Source organism: Ursus arctos, unplaced genomic scaffold (genome assembly GCF_023065955.2).
Source record: "Ursus arctos isolate Adak ecotype North America unplaced genomic scaffold, UrsArc2.0 scaffold_14, whole genome shotgun sequence".
Taxonomy (NCBI): Eukaryota; Metazoa; Chordata; class Mammalia; order Carnivora; family Ursidae; genus Ursus; species Ursus arctos.
This window is the reverse complement of record NW_026622808.1, coordinates 10,196,125-10,212,997: the sequence shown is the minus strand read 5'-3', so window position 1 is coordinate 10,212,997 and position 16,873 is coordinate 10,196,125. Positions and strand designations below refer to the sequence as shown.

Genomic DNA, 16,873 nt, shown 5'->3' with positions numbered 1-16,873 from the left:
TGTTACGTCATGAAGCAGTCCCGCTGCTAGGGACCCGTGGCAATTTTAAAGGGTTCTGGCCACGGCTGGCTGCACGCTCGGCCTCGGAAAGGGGCTCCTACTCTCCCTTCACTGTGTCGGAATATCTCTGTTTCAAGGCAGGGCTGAGAAGACAGGAGGCGGGGGCGTTCTTTCTCGCTGTAAATCTCCATGTCTCACTTACCATGCCCCATCACAGGACACCACCCGACACTAAGGTATCTGAGGGGAAAATCGGAGAGTTCCAATCCTCCGCACCTAAGAGCCCATCGCCAGGGTAACCAGACTGCCGCCAGAGCTCCTCCCTTCCTAGGCCCGGCGGCAGAGGGTTCCTCGTCACGTGACTTGCCCGGTTAGGTCACGTGACGTGCTGGGTCCTTCCATTCCAGCCTGGAGGGGGGTACACAAGACACGGGAGGCGTTGCTCCTGCAATACCGCGCCCCAGCTACGTGAGTCCTAAGGGGTTCCTGAGGGGCCGCTTCGACCTCACACACCCCCTGCCCCCGCCGGAGATCCGGGAGGGCCCAGAGGCCCCCTCCATCTCCTCCGGGCGCCCCCCCCCGGCGCGATAGTTGGGGCCGGAGGCCACGCCCCCTCGGCGGCGCTCCCGGCGGCCCGTCCTCCGCGGCGCGAGCCCCCAAGTCCTGTTCGCTCTTCCCGGGCTCATCCGGGCCTTCCTCTCGCCGCCTTCCCGCTCGGCCCGCAGCTAGGCAATCCCCGACCCCTTTCTTCATGGCGTCGCTTCTGTGCTGTGGGCCCAAGCTGGCCGCCTGCGGCATCGTCCTCAGCGCCTGGGGAGTGATCATGTTGGTGAGGGGACCGCCCGGCTACGGCCGGACAGGGCCCGAGGGGCCCCGGTGTTGGAGGGCTGAAAGGCTGGGAGACTCCGGGCCTTAGAAAGCAGCAGGCAGCTTGGAGGGGGTGGTTGATTAGCCGCTGGAGAACGAGAGAACGGAGATTGAGAAATGGGGAACTCGAGCGGGACGGGGGTGGGCGGGAGCTGGAGCTTGGAACGGGAGCCGCGGCTGGTAAATCTGGAGACCCCTCAAGGTAAGAGGGAGAGAAGCTGGGCTCTTGAGAGGTGCCTGCGCTGAGTGGAGGGCAGTGGGAGCGCTCGTTCCCGAAATGGGCAGCTGGGGCCTTTTTTCCCCAGGATGACCCACCCCACTCTAGCAAGAAATCCTAAGAAGTGCTGATTTCCCCTGACCCCTTCCTCCCTGTCCCGTGATAATGACGCCTCTGGAGAGGAGGATAATCTGGTTTGCTCACTGTTCCTGCCCTTCTACCCGCCGAGTCGTCTCTTTGACCATCTCACGCCCTAATCCTGGTGACTGAGTCCGAATCCAGCAGCAACCACCCCAATCCCAGCTCGTTCTGGTAGCTCCCAAACCCAGATGTTGTGGCAACGTTAGAAGTGGGAGGGGCTTAGAGAGCGATCAGGTTAGGTGCCTGGGTTCAGCAAACCTATCCGTTGCCTCTTTTCAGATAATGCTCGGAATCTTTTTCAATGTCCATTCCGCTGTGCTAATCGAGGACGTTCCTTTCACCGAGAAAGATTTTGAGTAAGTAGTCAGGTGGGAGAGGCGGGGCTGGGGGCAGGTGGCAGGGGGCTGAGGCTGTGAATTGTAGGAGGGGAATTGCAGGTGGCGGGATGCTTGGGCCCCGGCGGCTGGAGAACTATGCGAGGAGCTTTTCTCCTTAGCGCGCTCGGAAGTCAGGCCTCAGCGGCCCTCCTAAACCCACCAGTCCAGATGTGGCTTCTTAGGTATTTTACGTGACCGTCCTGTGCCGCTGTCCCCCTCCCGCCAGGTGGATGCGATCCTAAAACTCATCCCTTAGGGTTAGGAGGAAGCTTGAATAACACGTGTAAAAAGCGCTTAGGATGGTACCTGGCACATAGAGCCCAGGAAATGTTGGCCGCTATGAATGCTTCTGACACTTCTCAACCTAATCCCCACCCCCAGGAAAGACCCTCAGAAAATATATGACCTTTACGAGCGAGTCAGCTACAACTGTTTCATCGCCGCGGGCCTTTACCTCCTCCTCGGAGGCTTCTCTTTCTGCCAAGTTCGGCTCAACAAGCGCAAGGAATACATGGTGCGCTAGCGCATCGTCGCGTCTCCCCGGTCCAGCCCCCTCCTCTATTTAAAGACTCTCCCCACCCGCTCACTGCCCCACTCCCGTGCCCATGCCGGCGCCCTCGGCGGGACTGGACCCCTCGTTGTCCGGCGCCCGGCCCCCGCAGAGGGAGGCTGGGGCTGGCCGTCCCCTGTCCCTCCACAATAAAGCGAAACTGCCCTCCTGAGCCGTGTTGTCTGTGCTTGGGTCCGGGGGCGGGCACGGGGGCTGGAGACCGGCCTCCCCGCCGCGAGTCCCGACCCGCCGACGGAAGTGGAGTGAAGCCGGGCCGGAAGTGAGGCGGTGTCTTCCACTGTGGGCCCTCGCTTCGCGGACGCCGCCGAAGCCGCCGCAGCGGGCGAGGCGGGGAGCGGCCGACGGGGAGCCAATCGGCTGCGGGGAGGGGCGGGACTTCCTGCGCGGGGGCCCGAGCGGCTCGGTCGCCGGGCTCCGTGGTCCCCGGCTGGGCGGCGGTGGCGGCGGCGGCGGCGGCGGCGGCGTCTCCTCCGTGGGGAGGCGCGCGGAGCCATGACGTCAGCGTCCACAAAGGTTCGGACTCGCTCGCGGACAGCGCTCCCTGGCGGCCACGGGCGGGCGGCCCCCCACCCCGCTGCGGGCGGCGCCGGCTCTTCCGCCCGGGGCGGGGGCGGGGGGCGGGCGGGAGCCGGGCTGGGGTGGGGCTAGGGGCTCCGGGCGGGACGGCGCGGGGGTGTGCGCCGGCCCCCCGTGACGCCGCCCCGCCCCCAGGTCGGAGAGATCTTCTCGGCGGCGGGCGCCGCCTTCACGAAGCTCGGGGAGCTGACGATGCAGCTGCATCCCGTGGCCGACTCTTCCCCCGCGGGGTACGTGAGCCGGGCCGGCGCGCGGACTCGGTCACCGACGCGGACGCGCTAGGGCAGGGGCAGGTGGTAGTGTGCCCTGCGCCGGGCACCGCGCAGAGCGGGTGTGAAGACGCGCTTGTCGCAGGAGGGCACGACAGATGCACCCGCAGACTGCGGCTCCCGACCCGGACCCGGGCCACCGCTCTGCCGCGCTGCGAGCCGACCGCAGGGCGCGCGGGACGACCTGAGCGCTGCACACAGCCATCGGGGTTCTGTCTGTAAGACCCCCCGCGGGTGGGATTGCTTTCAGCGGGCTTCTTACGGCAGCTGCTGCACGGTGGTCGGAGACAGGCTTTCTTCGAACGTGGCTGTTGGGATAGGTGTGGTTGGGGGTCCTCAGGATTCCCACAGGGTGTAAGAGCTTTTTTTTTTTTTTTTTTTTTAAGGAAGCTCTCTTTAGGGACCCACAGAAGGAGGCCCAGGGACTGGGGGGAGGAGGCTGGTGGTTGTGGAATGCACAGCCTATGGGCTGGCTGCACACCCCCCTCTTCCCACTTTCCTGTCCCCCTCTCCCCTCTGACAGTGCCAAGTGGACGGAGACGGAGATAGAGATGCTGAGGGCTGCCGTGAAGCGGTTTGGGGACGATCTTAATCACATCAGCTGTGTCATCAAGGAACGGACAGTGTGAGGGAGGGTGGCCGGCAGAGGAAGGGGGGTGGGCACTATCTTCCTCCACACCCATGTTCCATCTTCCTGAGAACTCCCTTCCAGCTCAGCAAGCTTTCCTACCTCGCTGCTAGTCGTGTTAGCACCTCCTCCAAGACTAAAAGAATAGAAGAGTGGGTCAGAAGTTACTGAAATGCTATGGTAACCAGGAACTTCCGAGAATTTTATTTCGGGTTGCTGGAGATGCCCAACAATTGAATTTGGTGACGGGAGTTCCCTGGTGGTTTATAGAGCTCCTTGGAGGTGCTACTGCGGTGCTTCTAGGGAGATGGTGATTCTGAACTAGTTGAGTGGGATCTACGCCTACGTCTCAGACTACCTGGGGATCAGCAGGGCTTACCTGGGAGCCTTCCGCAGCCACACGTCTCTCCCAGAAGAGAAGTAGGACGTGGGCCTTCCCCACTACGCAGTTCAGGGAGTCCGCTCTTCACATTCCATCTGCCCTGAGTGTGTGCAAAGCTTTGGGGGAACACAAGAACCCTGCCAAAGGTTGGGGCCCTAACCATGATGCTCATGAAGGGGACCCCCAGTATTCCTTCAGAGTGGCCCACGACCCCTGCCCCGCCCCTCCCTTCTTCCTTCAGTCGCTGTGATGACTCCCTTCCTAACCTGCTCTCTCTTCTCTTCAGGGCCCAGATAAAGGCCACCGTGAAGCGCAAGGTATACGAAGACTCCGGCATCCCCCTTCCAGCTGAGTCGCCCAAGAAAGGGCCCAAGAAGGTGCCATCTGGTGTCCTGTCACCTCCTGCAGCTGCCCCTCCACCAAGCGGCTCGAGTGTCCCTGAGGCCGGGGGTCCCCCCGTAAAGAAACAGAAGGCTGGTGAGGGCTGCCGAGTTGCTGCCTGGGGGCTCAAGGTCCCATCCGAGGTTCAGTGAGAGAATCAGGGGTGGGTCAAAGGACCAGTCTCTCTTCCTTTCCCTGTCGAGGTTCCCAGTGGCAGAGGGAGGGGGACCTGGAAGCTTTGGGAAGCTGGGAGGGGCAGTCGGAGAACCTAAAACCTAGCTTACGCCCTCCCCCCCAGATGTGACACTCAGTGCTCTGAACGACTCGGATGCCAACAGTGACCTGGTGGATATCGAAGGGCTGGGAGAAACTCCTCCAGCCAAGAAACTCAACTTCGACCAGGGTAGGAGTCCTCCTCCTCCCACTCCCATGCCAGCTGGAGGGGTGGGGGAGGGTCTCCACAGGAGCCCCCTCCTGTGTACAGAGGCTTGGGAAGAAAAGGTTCCCCGTGTGCAGAGGATTGGGTCAGCAAGGAGCCGGGTGCTCGGGGGACGTAGCAGTTGTCTTGGAAGCATACTTGGGGCTCGCTCCATCTCGGCCCATTTTGCTTCTTGTTCCAGACAGCCTGACCCTGGATTCTGGCCTTCTCGTGACCTCTGCTGACCCTCCTCTGATCTCTCGCTGAGCCTCCCACCTCTGACTTCTCTCACTGTTCCCCCTGGACCTGCGGATCACCCGGGACTCTGAGCAAGCCTGCACGAGCGAAGGTCAAAAGGCTGCTGGGGCCGCACACCTTGCCCTTCCCGTACGCGCATCTGCCCCCAACCCCTCTGACCTCCATCCGAGGGACTTTTTTATACAGAAAACAATAAAGATTGCCCTCTCCGCGTGGTGTCTGCAGTGTCACGTGATTGAAGCTTGGTGGGCCACTGCCTCCCTCCTGAGCCCCAGGGGCTCAGCCTGTCCTCGCCGTTCTCACCACCCTGCCTGGAGCAGCACAGCCAATATTGGCAGACTTTCTCCCCAGTGCCAATATTTCTGTGCTGCTAGAGCCAGGGGAGCTGGGTGTGGGCAACAAAGACTCCACTCTGCTCTCTGAGGGCAGAACCTAGCTCCCAGGATCTCTGGCAGTCAGTATTCCTGAGGCTGCCCCAGGGATTTTAGAGGGGCTATTTCCAGTGCTTCCAGGACCCCCCCCGCCCCCCACCTCACAAGAAGGCCCAGATGTTTTCTGTGTCGCTTCTCCAGGGTGGCCTCCCGGGGCCAAGCCTCAGCGGTGCCTCCCCCACCCTCGCTCTAACACCACAGTGTGGTTTGGACGTGGCCACAGAGCCGTACAAACCACAGTGTGCTGCTGGGGCGGGAGCAGGACTGGGGTGGCTTGAGAGGAAGGGAGCCCAAGATGGTGCCGTGAAGACCCCCAGCACCAAGAGCAGGGACCTAGAGAAGGCTTAGAAGGCAAACATGGCCCCAAGAAGGGTTGGGGGGAAACAAGGAACCAGGGCTAGGAGGTGGCAGGCCACTGGAGGGAGAGGGGCCTAAGGGGTGAGCTCACAGTGGGATAAGACTGGAACCATCATCCCTCTGCAGGAACTCTGCTCAGGGGATCCCTCGGGTGGGGTCAGAGGCAGAGGAAACAGGGAATGACTGTGGGGGGCCAACAGACTGCCTCCCGACTCAGCAAGGGCAGGGACCCAAGGCTTCCTGTGTCCGTCCCTCCCCTCCCTGGGTCAGAACCCAAGAGAAAGCAAGGAGAGACAGAAGGCCAAGGACAGCAGGGTTGGGAGTTGGCAGTCCAGAGGTGGTGGGGCCGGAACATGGTGGGGAGAGGGGGGCCGGAAGTCGCCCTGGGCCCTGGGCCTGCCACAAGATGGAGGCCAAAGGCAGGAAATGGAGGCCAGGGGGAAAGGGGAGTAGCAGGGCCCAGGAAGAGGGCTGTCTGGACCTGGGGGCCAGGTACTCAACCCCCAGCACTGTTCCCACTCCCCACCGCCCCCCAGGACCCACGCCCGACCCCCCGCGACGACCCCCATCAGCCCATCCACCAGGCCCAGGAAGGCGGGCCCACCCCAGAAAGCCACGTTTAAGCTGAGACAAACATGTCTCTCCCCACCCCCACCCTAGGCCTTCCCTCAGCCTTTTCCTCCTGTCCAGGACATGATTTTTAAAAGCACCCCACAGAAAGCAAAATCCAAGGGCCAAAATCCCTTCCACAAATCAAAACAACATCCTCTGCAACCCAAAAGTTTTCCTCCTACCTCCCATTCCAGCCTCTACCACCCCCCTTCCGACACACCCCCCAAAACTCTTAGCAATCAGAAAGATCTAAGATGGTGGGTGTAAGCAGTCTTTTTAGGCCCCGGGGGATGCCAGACCCCCTCCCTCGAGACCCCTGTCTGTCCTGCGCCAAATCCTGCCAAAGCTTCCTCCTCCTCACTCCAGCCTCCCTAGCCCCCCAAACTGAAAAGCTGCCCCCAGCTCCCATTCTCGGCAGAGCCTTTGTGGGGGTGAAACAGAAATCAAACACTATGCTAACGGCTGGGGATGTTGGGGGGCATTCTGGTCTCAGTCTTTGGTTTCCATCTGGGGGACTGCAGTTTAGGGGCATAAGGGAAAGCCTCTCCAATCATCCCCCCAGTTCCAAGACTGACAAAGCCCAACCCCACCCCAGCACGCACCTCCAAACCTCCCCCCCAACCGCCACGTCTCTCCTGAAAACAGGGGACACTTTCCTCCCCACTTACCTCAGCTACTCTCCCCTGAGATCCTGGTCCCCTATTTTGAAGGGAGCAAAATTTGGGGTGCATCCCTCACATTTGGGGTGCAGGAGAAAGGAGCCGCCCCAGTCGCATCGCTGGCCTCCTTCCTCTCGGCTGGCTCAGGGAGTGGGGAGTGCCCTAGGGAGGGGGGACCCCCACAAGAGAGCTCAGAAGGGGGTTCCTCCATTCCCAGTCAGAATTGGGGACACCCCCCCAAACCCGTCCCAGCCCATCCGTCTCCAACTCGGCGGGAGAGGCAGCTGCAATGCCCCAGTCAGATTCCCCCAACACTACATTCCTCACCCCATCTAGAGAGGTCCCGGGGGCCCCAAAAAATCCCAAAAAAATCTAGGATGTTGGCAGGACGGTCCTGGACTAGCACCCCAAATTTGGGGTCCTCAGATACCCCCGTTTTTTCAGGAAAATTCCGTCTTTCACCTGCCTCCCGCCAGCCCTGCTCTGTCCCGATGCCAATTTTGGAAGTCACTCCCTCCTTCCTCCTCCCCGTCTCTCCAGGCCCCCCCGCTCGGGGGCTAGGGTCCAGGAAACCTGGCTTCCAGACCGGGGGGCACTCCTCGAAGGGCCAGGGGCCAGGAGGTCAAGCTCATAGCCCCAGGCTTAGGGAAGCAGGAGAGCCCGATCCTCCCCTCCCCTCCCCCCTGGCTGGTCTCGGTGGTGGTTTAAGGAAAGCCTGGAGGATTGGAATCTGCCATTGCTGTTGTACAGGCTGGTTTTTTTCCTTGGGTTGGGGGGGTGGGCGGTGGGAGGGAGAGAGGGGAGGAGAGCCGAAGAGAGCAGGGACCCAGGCGTGCAGAGGTGGCCTGGCTTACCCCCTCGCCCCTGCTGCCGTGGGGAACCCCTCCCCCCACCCACCTCACCCGCATTCCCAGTCTTCTGTCTGCTTTCTGTTTGGGGCTCTTATCCTAGAAACTGAGGGTACAAGAATCACCTCCTTGTACCCCCACCACCACCTCTCCTTGCCAAAGTTCCAACAGCACTGCCCTGGTCAGGGGTGTTCACCTGACCACGGGACACCCCATTTTCCCCCCACCTTCCCAGAAAGTGAGGTGTGCTCCCTTAACAAATTGGGGTTCCAAGTCTGAAACCACCTTCTCTCCCTCAGATCTATCCAGGCCACATAGAAATAAGAGGAGATACACTACCCACTACCTTTCCAAATTTCTTCCTTCCAGTCCTGGGCGTAACTGGGGGTTTAGTAAAGAAAGAGATTTCTAGAATCTGGGGTGAGAGGGAGCTAACTATAAGCAAAGGACACCCCAAACCATCATCATGCTCCAACTTAAGTGAACCCCCAGATCAGTCTCACCTATGACCCATCCCGCAGCGTCATCAAATGCACCCAAAGAGTGACAAAACACCCCAAAATAAGGACACCCCCAAAACTTTAGTCTCCTACCCTGGGCCCTCACCTTGTTTCTCTCCCTGGAAAAAGCTTCGTGGCTATCTATGTTTACACAGGACTATCCACCCCTCACAGTAAGTTTCCACAACATGCAAATACAAAGCTTTGCTCTGCCTCAATGACCCACAATCACACAGACAGCCTTCACACTTGCTCCCAGGTTCCTATTACATTCCACCTCAAGCTAATAAAAAACTCCAGATTGAATTTCATGTCCCCCCAAATCTAACCTAAGCCTGATGGCTTCCCAACAGAGACTGTACCCCAAAATCAGCATGACTACTCTACTTGAAATCCGAGTGCCCAGACACACCAGTGACTATGAATCCCCAAAACAAAACCCTCATCTACGTCTGAAGAACACCTAGTGGGTTGTCCTGATATTCCAAGATGACAGTCTCCAAATGATGGGTGTCAGAGTCCCCAGAACTACGGTAGCTTCCAAATCAGCCCCATGCCTCAAACTTACCATTGGCGCTCAGGCCTTCTGAATGCAGCCCCGCATGCCCAGAACAGTCCAACTAACTCAACACCCCATAATAAACATACACTCCCCTGCTGACCACATCACACAAAATCAACTCCATCCTGATACCGAAGGGAGCCCCTCGTCCAACTCCCACCTCCAAACTGAGCAGAGACCAGAGTAACCCTCACATGCAAAAGTCACATCACGGCCCTGAATCCCTAGTGGTCGGGGATTCCCAGTTTCTCAGCACTTCTTTCCTGCACCCAAAGAAAGACACTCTCAGAGCAGCTGAAGACACCTCAGGCCCAGATAGGCAGCTCCATGGATAATGGGCAGTCCTGTTTCTGGGCACCTGTACACTCTCCCGCACCCAAAAGCAAGTCCTGCTTTGCCGCAAGACTCAGCTCTGCACCCCCCCAATAAACATCGCTGCCCCCAATGTCTCCCCAAACAAAATACAAGGGCGTGACCCGTGCCTATCTCCCAAATTAGGGACCTAAAATTAGGGTTATCGGTTATCGGCCCCCTCCTGCCCTCTCCTCCTTCTTTTAACACCAGACCCTCCCTGTTTTCCCTTCTCTCTGTCCACCCCACCCAACCTTCAGATTAATGTTCACTAAAAATTCACCTCTACCGACAGATAATAGTGCCTAGCTTCATTAGCAAAGAGAACCCTGAGCTCCCAGGGCTCAGACCCCACTCCTTATGCCACCAGTTCCCTTGCTCCCAGAGCCCCCGGCTTTCTCACCCCAGATTAGGAACCCCAGCCTCGGAGCAAAGTCCCCTCTGTCGCCTAACTCTTCCTCCCTCCGCCCAACCTTAGTCCCCCCCCACCTCCCGTACGAGACAGAGGGACAAAATCAACCAGCGCAAAGGGGAGGAGGACGAAGGTTTCAGCCGCTCAGACCGAATCGATCCTGCGCCCCGGTCCGAGCGGACCCCAGCCGGGTGGAGACGGCGAGGCGAGGCTAGTGCTCGTCCGCCCCCTCGTGGAAGGAGTCAAACATTGCCGGGTTTTGCCTACTTGCCGCGCTGGACCCCGGCGTCCCGCCAGCCTCCAAGCGTAGCCGACGGGCGGGTGCCCGAGGCCCTAGTGAGCTGGGATTGGGGGAGGGCGAGCGGACTTTGGGCGGGAGTCTGTCTCTCTGGATCCCTAAAAGGATTCAGAAGAGAGTCGGGAGCGAGAGTCCGGACGCCCAGGTCTACTGAGTGTCTCTGGGCCCCCACCCGGGGCTTTCCCCACCTCCTCGAGGGGAAGCAGCTGGCGGAGCCGTCCGGTCGCAGGACAATGGAAGGAAACGAACTAGAAATCATATCCGTCCCCTCCCCGCCCCGCCCGATCACAGCCCCCCTTTTTGTAGGCCTTGCTAGAGGAGCCTGTCATTCACACCGCGCGCTCCCGCTGTCTGAGACCCCACGCGAGTCCACCGTGGCCTCCCCAAACCTGGTGCCTCGCTGGGTCCCCTTTATCTCCCTTGATACGGTACGTTGGAAGGGGGAGTTTTGCCTTATCCACTCTTCAGTTAACAGGCACCCCTCCCTTCCAAAAGCCAACACACCGATTTTCCCTGCCCCAGGCCCCTCGACGACCCGGGTCACCCATATTTCCAATCTCCATATCCCCAACCTCCTCCCCAATTCCAGTGTCCCATCCCCGGTTCCACTTTCAGTGGCCCAAGACCCCTTACGTTACGACCACCCCGGGTTTCTGAGGTCCCGCCCTCGAGCCGGAGACCCCGCCCCGGGCTCGCCATCTGGAGACCGAGGGAGGAAGGAAGGATACAGACCCAGGCGTTCACCCCACCTCCACCCCCGCCCCCGCCATCCCGGCCAGATAAAGGAGCCGAGTCCAAGAGGGGAGAGAGACCCCGCCCCCCTGAGAAGAGGAGCCGCAGCCCCTGCAGGACGGGGGTAAGAACGACAGACCGAGGGAGCCAGACTCCTGGGTCCCCAAAAAGGGTTGCTGATGGTAGGAAGACTGAGGCCCACTACTTAGGCTAAACTAGGGGTCCGGGACTAGACAGTAGTGGAATTCCGTGGTTCAGAAAGGGAGCCTGGGTTGGGATTTGGAGGGGTGTGGACCGCAGGCCTTCTGGGGTGCCCGGGCAGGTCGGACACCTGAGATTCAGGCGCGCGGTGAGGCCGAGGGGAGCGGGGTGCTGCACGGGCACGAGCAGTCGAACCGAGGGCGCTGCGGACCGGATTCCCCACGCTGGCCGTCGACGCCGCGGCGTGGGGGCATCTACCTCCCGCAAGCACTGTGGAGTCTAGGGGGGAAGCGAGCGCCGGTAAGCTGGGGGCAGAAAGAACTAGACGGCTCACGCGAGGCTGCGCGAGCCGGGCAGGGGGCGCTCGGCCCTGGCTGCACGTCCGCAGAAGGGGCGAACTGCGGAGGGAAGGCGTCTGGGCACCGCCTGGGTCCCTGAGCCCTTTCCTGGGACACCCGCAGGCCTGCGTCGCGATGGGTTCCACCGCCACTTCGGAGGGCGCACTGGGCTACGTCCGCGAGTTCACTCGCCACTCCTCCGACGTGCTCGGCAACCTGAATGAGCTGCGCCTGCGCGGGATCCTCACTGACGTCACGCTGCTGGTTGGCGGGCAACCCCTTCGAGCTCACAAGGCGGTTCTTATCGCCTGCAGGTTCGAGGAGTGACTGGGGGGGGGGGGGGGCGGGACCAAATGGGAAAGGGGTGGTATCATGAAGTCTTTGGGAGGGGATCCGAAGCCAAGCCTTCCAAAAGCAGGCGGCTGAGCGTCGTGTTGAGCGTTGGGAAATTGGGGGGATAATGGACAAGAGGTGGGGCTTTCTACAGTGCTGCGTGTCTCCGTGGGTTCCCCAGGCCCTAACGTAGCGTATCTGCCCTCTCTCCAGTGGCTTCTTCTATTCAATTTTCCGAGGCCGCGCAGGCGTGGGGGTGGACGTGCTCTCCCTGCCCGGGGGCCCCGAAGCCGGAGGCTTCGCCCCTCTCCTGGATTTCATGTACACTTCGCGCCTACGCCTCTCTCCAGCCACTGCACCGGCTGTCCTCGCGGCCGCCACCTACTTGCAGATGGAACACGTGGTCCAGGCATGCCACCGCTTCATCCAGGCCAGGTGAGGGAGCCGCAGCTCAGTGTCCTCCATGGGGTGAGGTGGCATCCCAGGGGTCAAAGGTAGAGGCCAAGATTACGAAAGAGAACTAATATCCATCGCACTCTTCCCAGCTACGAACCTCTGGGCATCTCCCTGCGGCCTTTGGAGGCAGAACCCCCCACGCCCCCAACGGCCCCTCCACCAGGCAGCCCCAGGCGCTCTGAAGGGCATCCAGACCCACCCACCGAGTCTCGAAGCTGCAGTCAAGGCCCCCCCAGTCCAGGCAGCCCAGACCCCAAGGCCTGCAACTGGAAAAAGTACAAGTTCATCGTGCTAAACTCTCAGACCTCCCAAGCAGGGAGCCTGGTGGGAGAGAGGAGTTCTGGTCAACTTTGCCCCGGGGCCAGGCTCCCCAGCGGAGATGAGGCTTCCAGCAGCAGCGGCAGCGGCAGCGAAGAAGGACCCATTCCTGGTCCCCAGAGCAGGTACAGGGCCTGGAACCTCAAGAATTTGCCGAGCCAGCCCCAGCTAGGAGGCAGACCACTGGGTGGTCAGGAGCAGGGAGTGAGGGCGTGGGACTCTGGCAGCACAATCGGATACGGCTCATGGGTCAGTGTTGGCTCACCTCCAGAGGGTAGGCCTTCTGCTCCGAGTTCTCCAGGCGAGAACCCCCTCCATAAAATCTCTCCTAATCCTTTTCTCTGGGCTTGCCACCTGCCTAGGCCCTCTCCAACTGCTGTCACGGGACAGTTCAAATGTGGGGCTCCAGGCAATCCCCCCCATCTCCTCACAGCCTCGGCTCACGAGACCACTGGCTCACACTCTGGGCGGGCTTGTCCACCACCAGGTAAGAGCCCTTCCTTCTACCTCCTCCCTTGGCTTTTCTCCTCGGGCTGCTCAAGGCCGGTTTGGGCCGAAAGGAAAGGCCTGTCCCAATTACTGCAAACTGGAATCATCTAGGGAGCTTTAAAAAATCCTATTGCCCAGGTCACACCCCACAGATCAGAATATCTGGAAGTGGGAGCCAGGAATCAGTATTTTTTAAAGTTTCCAATGAGCAGCAAAGTTTGGGAACTTCTGGTCTGTTCCCATCAGGGCTTGGCAGGGCCTCTCAGGCAAGCTGTCAAGCAGAGCAGTAGTCCAAGAGAAGAGAGAGAAACAGACACTTCGCCCATTAATGTGGCATCCACCTACCACGACCACTGTTGAAGAGCTCAGTGGAGTATCTGTAGTCAGGCAGACATGAAGTCAGATCTTGGCTTGGCCTCTTACTAACCATGTGACCTTGAGTAAGTCAAATGAGCTCCAGAAGCCTTCACAGTAAATTGGGGAAAAGAAAACCTACTACCAGTGTGGTCTGAGGACTCAGTGGTATGGTCATTACCCACCACCCTCCCAGGAAGTGAATTTTTCAGCTGCCAGAACTGTGAGTCGGTGGCTGGGTGCTCGTCGGGGCTGGACCCCTTGGCTCCTGGGGATGAGGACAAGCCCTACAAATGTCAGCTCTGCCGGTCTGCCTTCCGCTACAAAGGCAACCTGGCCAGTCACCGCACTGTGCACACAGGTGAGGGAGGGGAGGGCCCCCGCCTTCGTGCCCGCGGGCGTCCTGGGGCGGAGTCCCTGACCTCCCTGCCCCCCTGACCTCCCTACTCCCCTGCCTCCAGGGGAGAAGCCCTACCACTGTTCCATCTGCGGAGCCCGCTTTAACCGGCCGGCCAACCTGAAAACGCACAGCCGCATCCATTCGGGAGAGAAGCCCTATAAGTGTGAGACGTGCGGCTCGCGCTTCGTGCAGGTACGGAGCGCATCTCCGAGCCGGCTCGAAGGCAAATTTGCCAGAGGTACGGGCGGGCCGTCGGGGAGGGTTCTGTGCCTCCTAGACGCGCGGTCTGAGGTCCCCTCCCTTCCCAGGTAGCGCATTTGCGCGCGCACGTGCTGATCCACACCGGGGAGAAGCCCTATCCTTGTCCTACCTGCGGCACTCGCTTCCGCCACCTACAGACCCTCAAGAGCCACGTTCGCATCCACACGGGGGAGAAGCCGTACCACGTGAGTACCCGACCTGGCCTGGCGTTTACCTAGGGGCGGGGCTCTGAGAGGAGCGGGCCTGGCAGGCCCTGGAGCCCCCCGAAGTGGGCGGAGTCCTGGAAGATAAGGGGCGGGGCCGGGGGCAGGGAAGCACGCGCTCAGAAGTTAGGCTCCCGGGCTGAGCGCGGAGGAGCTGGGGGTGGAAGGGGGCGGGGCCTCTCCCCGCGGCCTCCGCAGAGGATCTGGGGAGACACTAGGACCAGAGATCTTCTCTTATGCCGAGAGCCGGACGGTTGCTCCTCGGGGGATGGTTGTGGAGGGGGCAGGAGCTGACCGGCTGTCCTCCCGCAGTGCGACCCCTGCGGCCTGCATTTCCGGCACAAGAGTCAACTTCGCTTGCATCTGCGCCAGAAGCACGGAGCTGCTACGAACACCAAAGTGCACTACCACATTCTGGGGGGGCCCTAGCTGGGCACCCCGCCCAGATCCCACGCTCTTCCCGGAACCCGGGACGGCTGCGGGCTCACGCCTGGCTTCCCCGTCGGGCTTGCGCATGGGGGGCGTGCGAGGCCCCTCCGGTGTCAGAAACTGCCACCGCCTTAAATTCTCACTGGGGAGAGCAGGGGTGGCAGATCTCCGCTTGATCTGCCTCTGTTTTGCTGGTCAAAACCTCTTCCCCACAATCCAAATTATTTCTGAGGAGACAGCCAGCTGGGAGCTGCGGGGGCGCGGGGAGCCTGGAGGGAACGCTCCTCCACCTGCGGCCCCCCTCTCATTTGGTTTCTCTGTAAATATAATTTATTGAGGCCTGTGGGTAGCACCAGGGCCTTCATTCTATTGCATTTCCCACGTCCCTCTCCCACAAGTGTGATCAGATGTGACCTGAAGCACAGCGTGTGAGGTCACAGCTCTGCGGGCAGAGATGAGCACTTGGCTGTCTTCCTTCGGCTTGACTGTTCTGTGTATTCTTGTCATAACTTTCATCTTTACAGTTGTTGTTTTCTCCTATCCGTTTGTTTGTCGGTTCATTGAAAATGGAGAAAGGGTCTCTCTGTGTCCCGTCCCTTCCAATCCTAGGTCTGGAACCTTATTTGTTGTAGGGCAGCTCTGGGGACATGTGGGGTTGTGGAATTGGGTCAGGAACCCTCTTTGGTATTCTGGGTATTATAGGTTCTCTAGCAGGCTAGAACCGCGTATAGACTGTCCTCAGGTTCCAAGACTCAGAGGAAGGTTTTTTGATGAGCTGGAAATGGAAGTAAGAAGTGCTTCCTGCAGGCCGCGGATGTGGGGGCTTTGGCAGTCTTGGAACAGGAGGGATGATTGGAGAGGCTTTCTCATATGGCCCTCACTGGCCCCTGAGTCTGGTCACCTAGGTTTGGCTGCACTGTGTCGATCTGTCATGAGTTGGGCTTCAGTTGAGCCCAGAATCCTCCCACTGGGGCCTGTTCTCAGCACTGGGTTGATCCCTTCCTTATCAGAGATGATGCAGCCTTTTCTGATTCTGCCCAGACTCTAAGAATGCCAAGACCTACGGGAGAATTGTTAAACTCTATCTTGACTAAGAGATGAAAAATCGTACCAGTCCTTAACTGTGGAGGTGTCTGGGTTCCAATGTTCCTTGGGGTTCTCTCTGCCTGGGACAAGCCCCTTCTTCCTTTAGTGGGTTTTTGGGACATCTTCTGGCAAGTGTCCAGATTCCAGAAACTTCTTTGCCCCTAGAAGTCACAGGTGCTTGGTAACTTTCTTACCTTAGAAAAGCTAGGTCTGTGACCTGGCCTTCCTGTCACTGCATTCCTGTCTGGAACCAGTGAATGCACAGAACCTTCCACAGGGAGAGAAAAGGGGCTGAGTTCCATTCTGGATTTGCTGTAGTTTGGGATTATGATTGGGATTACTGTTGGGATTAGGGATTTAGAAGCTTTAAAAGAGTAATTGACTGATGGTCCTTCTAGTTGACCAAGTATCTGGGTAGGATTAAGAGGTTGGTTGAGGGGCACAGTCTCCGTTGTAGGCCTAGTAGGTAGAAAGTTGGGGATGGGGTTGCCTCTTAACTAGATGGAATGTCTGGAATGTGAGAGGATACTCTGAAGCCTTGATTTACAGTTCTTCCCCTGCTGCCTGGAGAACTGTTTGATTGTAGGGTATGGGTGGAGGGTAAGGAGCACTTTGAATTTGCGGGGTGGGGTATTGTTCCCTCTTCCTCCCCCCTGCAGAATTGAAGCAGGGAGAGAAAGCAGAAGAAAGATATGAGAAGGAACCATGATTTTTTTTTTTTTTTTTTTTTTTTTTGGTGTGTATTGGATGGGCAGGTGGAGAGCGCCTAGGGCTAGAAATGATGGCTCTTGCAAGATTGGAATCTTGGAATAAAGAAGCCTCTCTGTGCTGCCTGCTGTGTCCAGGGTTCTTGCCTGGGAGGATCTGGGATTGGGGTGAGAGGCAGGGGGAAGAGGGTTCTTCCCTCCTCGATTCCATTTTGTATTCTGTGCCCATTCGACCGCCCCATCCCATCAGACACTTTAAATGGCCCTTGTTCTCCCCTTCCCTGCCCTTGCCTTCCGGCCCATTGTGTAGGAACCAGTGACCTCATGAAGTTTCTCCGGAGCCACCTGCATCCTGCTGAAGTCACTTCCTGCCCGAGGCGTGGAGGCAGTGGGGAGAAACCAGGAAGCCACTAATCATACCAAGAGGCTGGGGGATGCATCTGTTGTGGGG

General features: G+C 59.4%; 3 protein-coding genes and 1 long non-coding RNA gene across 17 annotated transcripts in view; 3 read left to right on the top strand and 1 right to left on the bottom strand.

Moving 5' to 3' along the window:
- Positions 1–498, bottom strand: part of LOC130543577 (uncharacterized) — an 88,952-nt gene extending 88,454 nt beyond the window's left edge. For 2 of the 4 annotated variants that reach the window (XR_008959034.1, XR_008959031.1), the window contains exon 1: positions 203–498. This is a non-coding gene — a long non-coding RNA (uncharacterized LOC130543577). The remainder of the gene's footprint in view (positions 1–202) is intronic. The other 2 variants (XR_008959032.1, XR_008959033.1) reach the window with 2 other exon arrangements.
- Positions 499–617: 119 nt separating this feature from the next.
- Positions 618–2,324, top strand: RNASEK (ribonuclease K). The gene is made up of 3 exons (XM_026520796.4): positions 618–829; positions 1,505–1,581; positions 1,984–2,324. The coding sequence occupies exons 1-3, from the start codon at positions 752–754 to the stop codon at positions 2,123–2,125; spliced, it is 297 nt and encodes a 98-aa protein (XP_026376581.1). The 5' UTR covers positions 618–751; the 3' UTR covers positions 2,126–2,324.
- Positions 2,325–2,550: 226 nt separating this feature from the next.
- On the top strand, positions 2,551–5,297 carry CUNH17orf49 (chromosome unknown C17orf49 homolog). 4 transcript variants are annotated; one of them, XM_026520794.4, is made up of 6 exons: positions 2,551–2,686; positions 2,885–2,979; positions 3,542–3,643; positions 4,315–4,505; positions 4,708–4,812; positions 5,034–5,297. In XM_026520794.4, exons 1-6 carry the CDS (start codon positions 2,666–2,668, stop codon positions 5,036–5,038), a joined length of 519 nt encoding a protein of 172 aa, XP_026376579.1. In that variant the 5' UTR covers positions 2,551–2,665; the 3' UTR covers positions 5,039–5,297. The 4 variants fall into 4 exon arrangements, with proteins under 4 accessions (XP_026376579.1, XP_026376578.1, XP_044247741.1 ...); XM_026520793.4 differs by having other exon boundaries at positions 2,583–2,686; positions 5,030–5,297; XM_044391806.3 differs by lacking the exon at positions 3,542–3,643 and having other exon boundaries at positions 2,583–2,686; positions 5,030–5,297.
- A 5,146-nt stretch (positions 5,298–10,443) lies between these two features.
- BCL6B (BCL6B transcription repressor) lies at positions 10,444–16,544 on the top strand. Of its 8 annotated transcripts, none has more exons than XM_026520788.4 (10): positions 10,447–10,543; positions 10,895–10,971; positions 11,510–11,700; positions 11,933–12,154; positions 12,265–12,618; positions 12,856–12,980; positions 13,533–13,697; positions 13,798–13,974; positions 14,045–14,182; positions 14,513–16,544. In XM_026520788.4, the coding sequence occupies exons 3-10, from the start codon at positions 11,522–11,524 to the stop codon at positions 14,803–14,805; spliced, it is 1,653 nt and encodes a 550-aa protein (XP_026376573.1). In that variant the 5' UTR covers positions 10,447–10,543; positions 10,895–10,971; positions 11,510–11,521; the 3' UTR covers positions 14,806–16,544. The 8 variants fall into 8 exon arrangements, with proteins under 8 accessions (XP_044247693.1, XP_044247694.1, XP_026376576.1 ...); XM_026520790.4 differs by having other exon boundaries at positions 10,448–10,543; positions 13,798–13,928; XM_048226921.2 differs by having other exon boundaries at positions 10,448–10,543; positions 10,895–11,348; positions 13,798–13,928.
- The last annotated feature ends 329 nt before the right edge of the window (positions 16,545–16,873 follow it).

Coding starts and splice junctions, on each gene's coding strand:
- CUNH17orf49 (XM_026520793.4), top strand. CDS start 2,666: ATGACGTCAGCGTCCACAAAG. Junction 2,687..2,884: donor TGACGTCAGCGTCCACAAAG/GTTCGGACTCGC, acceptor CCCCGCCCCCAG/GTCGGAGAGATCTTCTCGGC. Junction 4,813..5,029: donor GAAACTCAACTTCGACCAGG/GTAGGAGTCCTC, acceptor TTCTTGTTCCAG/ACAGCCTGACCCTGGATTCT.
- RNASEK (XM_026520796.4), top strand. CDS start 752: ATGGCGTCGCTTCTGTGCTGTGGGCCCAAGCTGGCCGCCTGCGGCATC. Junction 830..1,504: donor CCTGGGGAGTGATCATGTTG/GTGAGGGGACCG, acceptor GCCTCTTTTCAG/ATAATGCTCGGAATCTTTTT. Junction 1,582..1,983: donor TTCACCGAGAAAGATTTTGA/GTAAGTAGTCAG, acceptor CCCCACCCCCAG/GAAAGACCCTCAGAAAATAT.
- BCL6B (XM_044391758.3), top strand. CDS start 11,522: ATGGGTTCCACCGCCACTTCGGAGGGCGCACTGGGCTACGTCCGCGAG. Junction 11,701..11,932: donor GCGGTTCTTATCGCCTGCAG/GTTCGAGGAGTG, acceptor CCCTCTCTCCAG/TGGCTTCTTCTATTCAATTT. Junction 14,183..14,512: donor CGGGGGAGAAGCCGTACCAC/GTGAGTACCCGA, acceptor GTCCTCCCGCAG/TGCGACCCCTGCGGCCTGCA.